The 14,956-nt window shown below is 42.3% G+C and overlaps 1 protein-coding gene across 1 annotated transcript; it reads right to left on the reverse strand.

Moving 5' to 3' along the window:
- Nucleotides 1–3,703: 3,703 nt before the first annotated feature.
- LOC143825507 (vomeronasal type-2 receptor 26-like) lies at nt 3,704–13,841 on the reverse strand. Its single transcript, XM_077313534.1, has 6 exons — nt 13,687–13,841; nt 11,760–12,051; nt 10,279–11,163; nt 7,406–7,633; nt 6,946–7,072; nt 3,704–4,605 (listed from the first exon to the last, which is right to left on the reverse strand). The coding sequence occupies exons 1-6, from the start codon at nt 13,839–13,841 to the stop codon at nt 3,704–3,706; spliced, it is 2,589 nt and encodes an 862-aa protein (XP_077169649.1).
- Between the last annotated feature and the right edge of the window lie 1,115 nt (nt 13,842–14,956).

The following is a 14,956-nucleotide window of genomic DNA, read 5'->3' on the forward strand; positions in this document are numbered from 1 at the left end:
ATGTTGACTGACCCTTCATTGCATTGTACTATGATTTCTCTAGTGAATGAATGTGTGTCCATATCTGGGAAAGGAGGAGAAGTACAAAGCCAAACAGCACAAGTGCTGACCTGAAGAAAGGAGCAAGAAATAACAATATAATATGCCAATTGTTTCCCAACCCATTTTCGAAAAAGTTTTCCTGGCTTGGAGCCCATAAATGCCAAAACAACAGTCAGTGTTTTTGCCAGCACAGAAGAAACAGCAACACAGAATATGGTGGTAAAAGTCATTATTCGGAGGAGGCAGGTCACCTTGTTAGTCCTTCCAATGAAGAGCAAAGAGCAGAGGAAGCAAAGGATCAGAGAGACAAGCAGAATGTAGGTGAGGTTCCGGATGTTGGCTTTAACAATGGGAGTGTCCTGGTGAAGGACAGAAGCACCAGGGCTGTTATCAGCGAGAAGAAAAGAGCTAAAAACACTAAAATAATGCTCATTGGTTCATGAAATGAAAGAAAGTTTGGAATCTTGGAAAGGCAGTGGTCTTGGTCCTGGTTTGGACAATGATGCAATAATCCATATCTGAAAAGAGAATGTCACTTTCTTAGATGCTTTCATCATTCAACGAGCAGAGGTTTTTGTAAGATAGTTCCTAACATTGCATTCTCAACCCATGATAAAAACTGCTTTATAAAACTATTCTAACAGGGAAAAATATAGGACACAATGTCCTCATTTGCATCTTCAGGGATATATTGCAATGAGAACATGAATCCTATTGAGGTTAGAGAAGTGTTGTGGTTCCTGTTTATATCTCTCAATTTATTCCCAGATAATCTCTTTATGTCACAGTCCCATTGTCATAGTCCCATTGTATACGGCACTGGTCAGACCACACATGGAGTACTGTGTGCAGTTCTGGAGGCCTCACTTCAAGAAGGACGTCGATAAAATTGAAAGGGTACAGAGGAGAGCGACGAAGATGATCTGGGGCCAAGGGACCAAGCCCTATGAAGATAGGTTGAGGGACTTGGGAATGTTCAGCCTGGAGAAAAGGAGGTTGAGAGGGGACATGATAGCCCTCTTTAAGTATTTGAAAGGTTGTCACTTGGAGGAGGGCAGGATGCTGTTTCTGTTGGCTGCAGAGGAGAGGACACGCAGTAATGGGTTTAAACTTCAAGTACAACGATATAGGCTAGATATCAGGAAAAAGTTTTTCACAGTCAGAGTAGTTCAGCAGTGGAATAGGCTGCCTATGGAGGTGGTGAGCTCCCCCTCACTGGAAGTCTTCAAGCAAAGGTTGGATACACACTTTTCTTGGATGCTTAAGATGCTTAGGGCTAGTCCTGCGTTGAGCAGGGGGTTGGACTAGATGGCCTGTATGGCCCCTTCCAACTCTATGATTCTATGATTCTTTCCTAAAAGAAGAACTAAGCCCTAAGGCTGCCCAGGAATTCTGTTTTCTTTAAGCCTGAGTTCTCATAACTCCTCAAAATATTTGGAAATAAATAGAGAAATGTACAGGAATGTTCAACACAAGTCAGTTCAAGGTGACAAAAAACCCAGCTTCACAGAGATGAAAATGAAGTCTGACCGTGCAGAAACTGAGAAGGAACTTATAGGTTTTAGTGTCAACCCAGTGTGGTGAAGTAACAAAAAATGCTAACTCTATACCAAAGAGTATAAGAAAAGGGACTGAAGATAAAACAGCCAATAGTCTAAATCCCTTATGTAGATCTGTAGTCTCACCTCATTTGAACTACCGTGTGCAATTCTGATTACCATATTTAAATGTGGGCATTACAGAGCTGGAAAAATACAGTCAATGCCAAGAAAGGTTATTTTAAGAGGTTGGAGGGCATTCCTTCTCCATGGACTACAATTCCCAAGAGTTCCTGCCAGCATACTACTAACAATGTTGACTAAAGCGAACCTTCACATCTACAGTTAGGAAACGGCTAAATAATAGTTCCAGGAGGCAACTTCAGCAGAAGGCTTTGGCTTCTATAGCCTGTTCTGGGTCATCCAGATGAACTGGTTAGCTACTATGCAGACAGGACACTGAACCAGTAAGACTCCAAGAAACCAGTAGGAGAGCCAGCTTAGTGTAGTGGTTAGGAGCACCAACGATGGTTGTAACATCATTTAGCAGGATACTCAGCCTCATAGTCTCACCATCCCTATGGCAAAAATGCTTGATAGGCAGGGACTGATGGGCTTGAGACAGTGAAAACAGCTGGGTATTGGCTACAGTTACAGAATCATAGAATCATGGTTCTGAAAGGGGTCTCCAGGGAAACCTAGTCCAATCCCCTGCACAGTGCAGGAAACATAACTACCTCGGCCCCCACAGTGACCCCAATTCCATGCCCAGATGACACATCTTTTGAAATGTTTTAAATTTACTCTCATAATCTGTTCCCTCTTAATAAAACAGTAAGGGGTGTTGGGGTGGGCTGTGTCCGAGATCAAAACTCCCAGATTGGCCCCTTGGCCCCGGACTGACAAGCGGAGGGGCCAAACGGAAGGCGCAAAGCGCCTTCCGATTGGGCCCTCACCAGGACAGACCAGAGTTCCAGGGCAATCTGGAGACATGGGTGCCAGTCTGCCCCTGACTACCGCAGGGAGAGGAGGTCAGCAGGGCTGCCAAGGAGAATGAGAACAGAGGCTGTGCCAGCCCTTTTCGCCCCAAGGCTCTCCTAACTGTCATGTCCAACTACAAATTGCCTCAGAACCCTGACAGAGCCGGTAGCAGGCTGGAGAGTGTGCTCCCTCTCCTCAGGCCTGCTGTGGAGCCTCTGACAGGCCCTGACCGAGGGGACAGAGTTATTCCCAAGAGCAACGCAGGGGACCTTGAGGGCATTCCTTTTGAGGGTGGGGAACTTTCCCCTTCTGCCAAACCATTGGCTGACAGGGAGGCCAAAGAAAAGCCCCTTCTCATTTAAAATGCTGCTCTGGCCAGGGGTTAAAATTTTCCAAATATCCACTTTCTCTAATTGTTTCTATTTTATTACAGCCCCATCATACATGTTTTTCATGCAAGTCCCATTTTGAGAATTCAGTGAGTTTTTTTTTAGCTCAAGCTCACGAAATTCTTCTCCTTACTTACTCTCCTCATTGAATCATAGAATCATAGAATCATAGAATCATAGAGTTGGAAAGGGCCATACGGGCCATCTAGTTCAACAGAGGGCCAAAAAAAATTATCAGACTATGACTTTTTATGTGTTATTTTAATGATTGCTTACTAAATAGTAAGACATGATGAATGGATGGAGGGTGTACAAAAACATCCATCATGATATGTGATAACAAGGATGTGTGAAGTACTGCACTGTATCGTACTAGTTTGGTATGTTAAAAATAACCTGCCAGGCAGTATTTACACAAATTTAACTAATCTGACATAGTGGACCAAAGTGGCTTAGGGGAAAAAAATTCTAGAGTTGCACTCACTCTCACTCTCATACATGGGTATGTGTGGGTACATACATACGTGCATACACACATGGACACACACAATCCCCAACTGCTCTTTTACGTTTGAGACTTACAAAAATGAAGGATTCAAATGTATAATTTCTGTTTGAAAATTTAATTAACCTAAACTAATGAATGACAGGAAATGATTTTTCGGTTTCATTCTTGGCACAAAATTAAAATGCCCTAGTTGTTTAAGATAAAAAAATATACCAGGATAATATATAGATGGCTGATTAAATAATTTAGTCCCTTTTCCTTTTCAGTTGCTCTCTTCTGTTCAGCTCAGGCCTCAGGAGAATGATGTAGCATTTGGGGAAAAAGATACAGCCTAGTAGGCCAGCACTGGAAGCTAAGATAGAGAAGATCTCCACAGCTACCATATATTTTCCTTTAGTGCTCAGATAGGTTGGGACAAAGGACAGCCAAACACTGCAAAAGACCAACATGCTGAAGGTGATAAGCTTGGCTTCATTAAAGCTGTCAGGTAGCTTTCTAGCTATGAAAGCCATAATGAAACATACAATGGCAAGAAATCCATTGTAACCCAAGGCACAATAAAACATGGTGACTGACCCTTCATTGCATTGTACTATGATTTCTCTACTGAGTGAATGTGTGTCCATATCTGGGAAAGGAGGAGAAGAGCCAAGCCAAACAGCACAAGTGCTAATCTGAAGCAAGGAGCAAGAAATAACAATATAATATGCCAATTGTTTCCCGACCCATTTTCGAAAAAGGTTTCCTGGCTTGGAGGCCATAAATGCCACAACAACAGTCACTGTTTTTGCCAGCACAGAAGAAACAGCAACACAGAATATAGTGGTAAAAGTAATCTGACGGATGAGGCAGGTCACCTCGTTAGGCCGTCCAATGAAGAGCAAGGAGCAGAGAAAACAAAGAAAAAGAGAGATGAGCAGAATGTAGGTGAGGTTTTGGTTGTTGGCTTTAATGATGGGAGTATTCTGGTGCTTTATGAAGGACATAAACACCAGGGCTGTTATCAGCGAGAAAGAAAGAGCTGTAAAGGCCAGAATAATGCTCATCGGTTCAGGAAAGGAAAGGAAGTTTGCAGTCTTGGGAAGGCACTGGTCTTGTCCTTGGTTTGGATAATGACCTTCAGAGCAACTGATGCAATAGTCCATGTCTGAAAGGAGAAGATAACCTGCTTAGCCAATTTCATCATTAAAACAGGAGACATTTTTGTGCAATAGTATTTAGCACTGTACCATCAACTTATGATGAAAACAGTTTGATAATCCTGTCCATTCACTGAAAGAAGCCATGCCCCCATTTGCAACTTCCGGGATAAACTGAGAGGAGAGCATGAAGCCTATTGTAATTAAAGAACTTTTGTCATTCCTGTTGATAAGTTTTACTCTCGTTTCCTAAAACAGAATTAAGCTGATTTCAGGGCATTCTGTTTCATTTCTAATGGAACATTAGTAACTTCACAACATTTTTGGAAGTAAATAAAGACATGCACAGCAATGTTCAACACAAGTAAGAGAAAGGTTACAAAAAAATCCCAGCCTTAACTATAGGCTAACATAATCTGACCCTGCAGAAACTGAGCAGGGAAATGAAGATGAATACTTAGTGGATATGTAGATCTGTGGTGTGACCTCATTTGAAGCACTCTATGCAGTTCTTTTCACCATATCCAAAAGTAGATATCACAGAGCTGTGGAAAGTACAGAAGGGGGCAAAAAGGTAATTAAGTGGTTGAATGACTTCTCTAATAAGGAAAGGCTGAAGAGTTTAGAAGAGAGATGACTTGAGAAAGAGAGTTTTGCCTTGCAGGGGGATATTGACTGCCTAATGAGGACACCGACAACCATAATTTGGTGCAAAATATTTGGCCACATCCTTTATTCAACACTGAGCGTGGCAAGCATGGGAAAAGAAATTTGTCCTCTTGTGGTCAGCCGACCACAAGACAGCTCATCACAGCCTGCCCCTCAATGGGTTGCCTTGGTTATCCAGCCCAAAATCCTGGACCTAATGGCAAGCTTAGAAAGGGGGGAGGCAACATAGAATGACCCCTCTGGGCGTCAACCTCTGTTGGGTTCTCCTGCCCCCCCCAGAAATGCAAGCCTTCAACCAGGCTCTGCATCCACTCAGTCCATTAAGGGGGCCCCCAAAATCTGGGGGGGAGCAGTGCACAAATTTGGCCGCCCCAAAATTGATCATTCCCATGCTACACTTTTGCCAACCGTGACAATTAAACATTAATACAATTCAACATCTAACATATAGTCCAACAATTCATAGGCAGGGAGGGAGGATGCCCTCGGGTGCCCTGAGGGGTAAAAGAGGCCGAGCAATGTTAGGCCATCCATTTAACTGATGCCTAACTCAGCCACGCCCCCTGTTTCCATGCCAACAAACACGCTGCCCAGAGAAGGCCACAGCTGGGAGTTCTCTCCCAGCAGCCTGGTCCCTGTTGATGTTCCTCCCCCGCAGTGGCAATGGCCCCCTTTAGATGACTCCTGTGGGCTTTTTAGAAAGTAATTCAATGGATAGAGAGCATGGACAGAATCACTTTGTTTCCATTAAGCAAATTCCAAGAAATCAAGGGTATTCTAACAAACTGATGGTCAGCAGATTCAGCACAGATAGAAGGAAATACATCTTTACATGCGACATAATTCAAAACATGGAATTTTCTGCTTCTTGATGTAGATACAAGGCAGCATTAAAAAGGAACCAGAGACATTCATGGAAGATAAGCTGTTAATGACTGCTAAGAATGTTGCCGAAAGGGAACTTCCACATTCCGAGGCAATAAACCTCTAAATATCAATGCCAGGAGTCAACATCAGGGGAAGGCTTGGGCCTCTATGAAATGGTGACTCCTATTGAGAAAGAGTGCTGGATGTAATGGACCACTGGTCTGATCCAGAAGGACCCGACTTCTTTGATGCATTCTTGAAGTATAATGACAAAACATTATTTTTTAATGTTTCCTCACAGTGCAAACTTTTACATTCAAACCCATCAAGTGAAAACACTTTGATGAAGAGAAGAGCTGAGGTTTTTTTGTACCCCACTTCTCACTACCTGAGAGAGCAGAATGTATGGGTTAAATGTAATTCTTTTCTGTTCTCTTGATAACCGTGATATATCAATGCTTGTTTTGAACTAATCTACTGTATTGAACAATTTTATTTTGTGTTGGATCTTGTGATAGCCGAAGGCCTAGTGTAATGAAGCAGTCCCTAGCAGTTTATAAACATATTCCTCTTCCTTTGCCCACAAAACACCCTGTACAGTAGTTGGGGCTGAGAGAATTCTCATAGGATGGCTCACTGAGAACAGCTCAACGGGATCTGTAACTAACTCAAGATCACCCACATAACTGCAGGTGGAGGCATAAGGAATTAAACCCAGTTCTCCAGATTATAGTTTGCTACTCTTTAGCCACTGCAACAGGTTAAGATTGAGCATCTTTAACAGGGGTGTTTATTATCAGAGCAATACCTACCCTCTTTGTCTGAGATTTTCCCTTCTGGACACCGATCACAACTGTAGCAGCAGAATTTCTCCCCTTCCTTCTTCTTCCTGCTATAGCCAGGCATGCAGTTATCATTACACCGAGAGAAAGGAGGCATCTGTCCTTGAAGAAAGTAAAAATTTAGAACTGAGAGACAAATGCAAACATTTTGCTTCAGAATTAATACAAGTGTGATATCTGGAATCTAAAAGATGGCTTCTTGTGCAAGAGAGGAAGGCATATTCTCAAAAGCCGGGTTGGAACATCTATGGTTGAAATGTGCCATACTTGTTGAGTGCAGTGACAGTATAACTGGGAGTGGGATTAGCAAATCTCATGGATAAAAACATTCATGGAACCCATTTGCTCCCCTTCAATATTTACCTAACCATTTTATTCAAACACAAAGAGTGGTGCATTTGTTTATGGGGACATGGAGATGTTTTCCCACCTGTGGAAGTTGTCTGTTCCATTGAATCCTGTCCTCATGGATGATTATTCTTTTACTAAGAGAAACCTGAGGCTCCAGCCTCCCGATCTTGACTCTGACGTAGGAGTTATTTGGAAAAGTGACCAAGTTGGTAATATCAAATCCACCTTCCAATTCTCCATGTTCATTGAAGGCCACTTCCTCCCCAGCAGTGTTGTTGAAAGCAATTCTCTGAAGAAGGGAGTGGAGCTTGGGGGAAAGAGAAAGAACATTCAGTAGGCTGGAATCCATGGTACGGACTAGAGTGTGCTGGTCAGTGCCTTTCACTTTCTAAAAGAGAAATCATTTAAATAGTCAACTTTTCTTACCATTAAGAAACCGCTAAAAGAGTCGTCCCCAACCTTTTTATCACTGGGGACCGGTCACCGCTTGACAATTTTACTGAGGCCCGGGAGGGGTAGACGTTTGCCAAGGTATGTCTGGTTCAGAAAGACTTCTCTAACTCAACTCATATATTCTGCTCAGCCAATTTCCCCCTTTTTGAGACCACACAGGCATGCTTTGTGATAGAGCTCTTTGCCGCCTAAAATAAACTTCTAAAATGTTGCTACAACAGGAGCCTGGTCTTCTAAAGGTAAAGGCTCTCATTGTCAATCAACACAACAACTGGTTCCTGGTGCAGAAGGATTAGGCTGGCATGAGAGGGCAGTGGGGCTAATTCCTGCATATGCATGACATAACCATCATCCCAGCCCCCACCTGGCTCAGGTCCAAATCAGGCCCTCGGATGGCCCTGTCTTGCCATGGTGGCCAGCTGAGGCCCAGCTGGGGCAGTTCTCCACCATACTTACGGTGTCCCTGCAGGGACACTAAATGCCCCATTCAGCTTCACATTGCTTCCGAGCCGAACAGAGCATTTCTCCCCCCACACACAATGGTCATATAACAGCATGTCACTATCCCATCACCCTGCGGTGGGATCCACGTGCCATTCCCTGCTGCTGCCGCCAATATGAGGCTTTGCAGGCCATTCCGAACCCGGAGTTGTGGGTGCACATGTACAACTCCAGGATGGACCATGCATGCCAGGGGATTTCTTCCCCCATGCTTACACAGGACATGGTGGGGCATGCTGCCCCACCGCTAGGACTTAGTGGTAACCTGGTGTGGCTGCTGCTGTGCATAATCGATTTGACTGAAAGTTCAACTCCAATCAGTAGGACTTCTACCTTCTTTTCTGCCTGTTAACAGGGATAACTAACAATGTCCTTGCTATTGGTTTGCAGACTCCATTCTGGAAATGGAAAAAATAAGATCCATATGGGGTTTGGAGATGTATGAAGAAAAGTTGGGGGAAGCTTGGGATGTTTAGTCTGGAGAGGAGACGGATGAGTGGGGATCTGATAACAATCTTCAAGTATTGAAAAGGTGCCATATACAGGATGGAGCAGAGTTGTTCTCTCTTGCCCCGGAGGGATGGACAAGAACCAATGGGATGAAATTAATGCAAAAGAAATTCCGTCTTAAACATCCGGAAGAAATTGCTGAAATTTAGAGCGGTTTCTCAGTGGAACAGGCTTCCTCGGGAGGGGGTGGGTTCTCCATCTTCGGAAATTTTTAAACAGAGGCTAGATAGCCATTTGACGGAGAGGCTGATTCTGTGAAGGCAAAGGGGTGGCAGGTTACAGTGCATGAGTGGTTACAGGAGTGCAGGGGGTTGGAATAGATGACCCAACTCTATGATTATATGATTCTATGACTTGTCAGTACTGTGTTGCAGAATGAGATGGTTCTTCAGTCAAGGCCCTATATGTCATTAAAGAAATCAAACTGGCCTCGTCTTCAGACTTGTCCCCAGACAGGTGGAATTCTTTGCATGGTGAAATCACAATGCTGGGAGACGATAAGCAGTTCCACAGGGATTGTAAGACATAGTTGCCTCCTCTTCCTCCCTGAACATGTTAAAATTCAGAAGGCAATTTTATCATTTAATACCTTTCAACGGATTTGAAGATTAGATTTTATCTTTTAAATTATGTGAAACGTTAAACTGTGTGTTTTTACCTGCTGTAACCATCCTGAGTCTTCTGGGAAGGTAGGGTTAAAAATAGAAAAATAAATCAATAAAGGTTTCCACCATACAATATTTAACAATTTGTAACAATATTACAATTTCTAAATTCTGATGCCATTGAAACCACTGCCCATATTTTGCTTTATTGTAATTTCTACCAGGATGTGAGACATTGCTTGATGTTAACCTCTTTTGTCCAGGTTCCCAGGAACCTCTGATGATTTCCACTCAACTGTTTGCTTGCTAATGAGGACAATTCAATTTTTTACACTGTGGCAAAATGTTCTTATATGGCCATCAAGAAATAGATATCTCTGATTTGTGCTTTGAGGAGCTCAGATTGCATATAAGTCTCCTATGATGATATTATTATATGAGCTCACTTTCATTCTGGGTCAATAACTACAAGTAATGAATGAAGGAATGAATGAATGAATGAATGAATGAATGAATGAATGAATGAATGAATGAATGAATGAATGAATGAAGTATGATTCAGGGGGGGGGGGATTGCAGCAAACGTACTTCCCTGTAGGACCCAAGAGCTAAGTCTAGAATGGCAATGTGGTAGTGGAGTCTCCATTGAAGTTCAGGGGCAGAGAATACCGTTTATAGCTATGACTTGATCATGGCAACAAAATCCAGAGAATGGGGAAAGTCAGGAATTCAGGCAGGAGACCCATGACAGCTAAGTAAATTTCAGACTTTCAGATGGACAAGAAAAACCATTTACAAATCTCATTCCCCCACTCTTACAAACAGATTGACATATCAGCATGGCAGGGAACTCCCTCCCACCACCCATGTGAAGATTAATTACCTTCCAAGGTTGTACATTCAGTGAAGACAGGCTGCCTTGATTATCCATTGCTCTGTTCTTGGTTCTGGATGAGGCAAAGAGGTGTAGGGCATATGCAATGGCATAGACAGCATTATATATGCTGTAGCTATGGTCGGTCATGCTCATTTCAAAAAAGGGGGCTGGGGCAGTTTCTAGTCTTTCCTCTTCAGTGCATGTTCCACTAGACCTTTCTGGGTTAACCAAACTTGGTAGTGCACAGTCAAACAGTTGCTCCCAAAAGTCTTTGATAAAACCATTCCCCTTGTCTGTGGAAGGTTTTAACAACTGAAGAAATCTACGGAAGCCTTGGGGGTCCTTTGAATGCATTGAGAAGGAAAGAGCACCATCGAATATTTTTATATGAAATGCCTTTTGAAAAAGAGTGAATGCAAAATCAACCTGGGCTGTTGCAATCCACACCTTTCCTACAGAGGTTCTCTCCACATACGCAGTTCCATATAGATTGTTTAGAATTGTGGGCATAAAGAGAATAGTTGCCAGCCACATCATTGTACCTGTTTCTCCATATACAATAATTGCATTGGCCTTGCTGTCCAAGAAATTTCCAATACTATTGTCCAGATAATTGGTCAGAAAATCAATGTCATCCCACCGAAACTGCTTGGCTGCCTTTTCTGTGAAGGCTGCACAGATTCCATTCCTGGAAAGCATTGGCTCCAACGTCTGCAAGAAACAATCTCCCCTTTCATCATCCATGGTTACGAGGCCAATCCAATTCCACATGAAATGCCGAAGTATTTGGACGATTCCTTCATACTGAAGGGCTTCCTTAGGGAACGTACGGTAAAAGGAAGGATGACCAGTTGGGTCATCCACATTTGATTCAAAGGACCCATAGGACAACTAAGAAGGAAATAATCATGTTTCATGAAATAATCATGAGAAATAATTCATCTTTCCAGATTGTCACACATGTTTATCATTTGTATATTTCTCCCTTCTGCTAGTACAATTGTCTGGAAATATTTTATGTATTTAAAACTTTTCTTAGGCATCTTTTCACCTTGCAGTACTCAAGTCAGCTAGTAATGTTAATAAAAGAAGTGTTATAAAAATATCTTTAAAAAACTGACCCCTCTCGCTTTGATGTTCCAAAAGGATTCAGAGTAAAAAAAATATATATATTCTAGGAATACTGTTCTCGATTTGAGAAGCCAAAAACCAAAGATAAAGGTCACCTGATTTGTGTGAAGCAATTATATTTCCCTTTCTATATAATCCTTCTTTTCTTCCATTTTATTAATTACCAGAAGAGAAGCAATGTATAAAGTATATATTCAACTTGAATATTTAACAGACATCAACACACACCTCACCTCTCCCCATAAGTTTGGTAATAGTTTTTATTCTTTGCAAACCTTGATAACAGATCAGCAAAGGTGATTAAACTACATGTGAGATTCGTGAAATTCCAAATAATCCTTTTTCTGTTATCATACCTGTGGGATCTTGTACAGACTTAAGAGAGTTGCAATGTCTGTTGTGGTTTCAGAACTGTATCCCCCAATGACACCCACCATGTTTTTCTGGGTGCCACATTTGTAGTTTGGTACAAGTTCATGTGTTGTTAAGAGTAGGTCCAGGGTGATTCTGTAAATCCATTTTTGAACTGTGGTGGAATCAAAGATATGGAACCCAAGCGTGACATTGGACAATATCCTGGGGTTCTCATTGATCTCATAGATGGCAAACACCAAGGCAAGGATGTGCTGGTAGAACTTTGTTAACAGGCTGCAGAGAAAATGAGATTGTTTTAGAATATTTTAGATATTGCACAGCATCTGGATTAGTCACAATATTGTGTCTGGAAATATTAGAACACCTCAGTTGAGTCAGGGAAGTGGCCCATCAGATCTAATTTCCATTTCCTACAGCACAATGCTACTGGGAAACCCACAAACTGGAAATGGAGCCATCTGGCACACAATGGATACAGGAGGTTCCTGCTAGTCCCCCCCCCCAATTACCCTTGATGGATCCATGAATCTTCCTATCCCCCTCAAGGACGTGTAACCCAGTACCCTTCATTATAGCCAGTCTTCTGTGAAGTATTACTGTCATATATCTGTTCTACCTATCCTTATCCATTGTTGTTCCTCTATATATTTGTAAAACCTAGGGGGTGGGATGTGTCTGGCTGTTCAAGTTGGAATAGGGCCAATGATGGTGCAGCCAGCTTTGCTTGATTGGCCCTGCCCCTTCAGCTCCTGCCCTCTGTCCTTGGACTCTAGCCTCTTTGCTCTCAGATGCCTCAGTGCCTAGAGCCAGCAGCAGGTAAAGGGCAAGGGCCATGGGCAAAGGGTCGTGGTGAAGGGCTTGCTAATGAGGGCCTCTTGGCCTGCTAGACCGGGCCTGCTGACAAGGGCCTCCTAGCCTTCTGACTGCCTGCTAAGGAGCTCTGTCCTGGCCCTGCTAACGAGCTGCCCAACCCCCACCAGCCCCACTTGATCCGGCTGTGAGCTGCAGCCCAAAGCCACCTTAAGCTGCTTGGCAAGGGGCCAGGGGAGAGTACCTTTTCAAAGCCCATTCTTAGGAACGGGCTTTGAAGTTAGTAGTAGAAATAAAAGTTCATCCAGTGATTCTGAGTTTTACTCTTGTGAATAGTGGGCTAGTTGAAGAAGTGCTTTCTTCAAACTATGGATAAAATATGTTTTCACATTCATCACACTCATATCTTCTCAGAAGTTTCTATATTTTTCAAATATTAAGTCCATCCTCATTACCACTTTGGTGTAGTGGTTAAGAATGGCGGGCCAGGTTTGATTCCCAGCTCTTCCACATGCAGCCAGCTGGGCGGCCTTGGACTACTCATACTTCAAATAGACATTTCTCACAAAGCAGTAATGCAAGGGCACTCTCAGCTTCACCTACCTTACGGGCTGTTCATTGGGGGGAGAGGAAAGGGAGACAATTGTAAGCTGCTTTGAGACTCTTTCTGGTAGTGAAATGCAGGGTATAAAACCCAACTCGAGACCATTCAATAGAAAGAAAAAGAAAAATTTTGGTCTCTTTTAAATGCCCAATCATTGCATGGCTGATTCAGGCACAAATCACAGTTCAGCTATTCAGCCAAGGCTGATTCAGGCAGTTTTACTATGGGCAAAGGTTTATTCAGACTGGATTAGTCCAAAATGTATCCGAATCAACATTGATTTGGGTACTTTTTGTATTATCCAAACCAAATAGCACATACATAGTTCTGTCACTGTTACAAGCATAATCTTTGGTTTTAGAGTGTGTGCACTTCATTTTTGTAGCCATATACTCAGCTTTCATCCATTATTATTCAAAATGCCTTTTGCATATACAGGATTTGCTCAGATAAAATCAGACGGCATCATTCTAGACAAATAAAAATTCCCTTACATTGGTTCACATTTATAATCCTGGCCGGAGTGCTGCTGAAATGGAATGGTTTGGGAATCACAACCAACATGAGTGACAATTCCACCGATCAGTATTTCACCTGGCTGATACCACTGATGTGGAAACCGAGAAGGATTGTTTCTAGGATGCTTCATACTATTTAATTTGTACCTGAGGAAGCTGGTTCGGTATCAGCAGGAACATCAATGCTATGTTCAATCAAAAATGCCTCTCTCGACATACACTCTCCTTGGTCTCCTCCATAATATCATCGCATGTTTTAGCAGTGAAATGTTCACTGGCAGCTTTCATAATAAGAACTTTTATGCTTCATTTCTGATTTATTTTCTGTTTCCTTCTGAAAGGTATTGGAACTTAGCCTGGAGGAAGAAGGGACTTTGCTACTGGTAATTATAGTAATCTCTGGAGGACTGTTGATAGTGATCTGGGATAATTATCTGCAGAAATAGTGAAGCAAAAATATTTGGCTGATCTCAACCCACCTTCTCTCTTGGAGGACTGGATGCTTGAATAATAAGTTCAGATCACCAGATGCCAATCCTGTCCATGACATAGTCCAAACAAAAAAATGGGGATTCCCAGAAGGGAAGTCACACTGCAAAAACAGTTAACAGCTTCTTCTCAAATACATTTTTTTTTAATTTAGAACATTTCTAAACCATTTTCCAGATAACCTATTCAAGGTAGTTTAGAAAATAAAATGTAACAAAGATAATAGAATAATTAAAAGTCCGGAAAAACCCTACTTTCAGATAGGTGGAGAGGGAATTGGTTAGAGAACCACACTCAAAGAGTTGTTGTCAATGGTGTTTCATCAGACTGGAGGAAGGAGATACCTCAGGGCTCGGTGCTCAGTCTGGTATTTTTTAACATATTTATTAATGATCTAGATGAGGGGGTGGAGGGACTACTCATCGAGTCTGCAGATGACACCAAATTGGGAGGACTGGCAAATACTCCAGACGATAGAATTCAACGAGATCCGAACACAATGGAAAAAGCAGCAACCAGAGTTTTGCAAAACCCAAAATGAATGAGAACATCATGAATTGAGAAATCACCAGCTTCCCATATTTTTCTATTTTATTATTGGAAGGTAGGGTTACCAGCTAGTGACAAAGAGGGCCCACAAATATGCCAGACTGGAAAACCTTTTAATTATTTTTTTAAATTTTAGCTGTAGCAAAAATAAGATAGTCAAAAGAAACTTCTGTCCACAAAAACCTGTGCAGAGAACAAAGAATTACAA

The sequence above is a fragment of the Paroedura picta genome, chromosome 16, assembly GCF_049243985.1.
Source record: "Paroedura picta isolate Pp20150507F chromosome 16, Ppicta_v3.0, whole genome shotgun sequence".
Lineage (NCBI taxonomy): Eukaryota > Metazoa > Chordata > Lepidosauria > Squamata > Gekkonidae > Paroedura > Paroedura picta.

Excerpts from the sequence above, each read along its gene's own strand:
- LOC143825507 (XM_077313534.1), bottom strand. The coding sequence starts at position 13,841 with ATGAAGCATCCTAGAAACAATCCTTCTCGGTTTCCACATCAGTGGTAT. Across the intron at positions 7,073-7,405 it reads GGAACAGACAACTTCCACAG|ATGCCTCCTTTCTCTCGGTG; the intron begins GTGGGAAAACAT and ends CTTCAAGGACAG. Across the intron at positions 4,606-6,945 it reads GAAAATCTCAGACAAAGAGG|ACATGGACTATTGCATCAGT; the intron begins GTAGGTATTGCT and ends TTCTCCTTTCAG.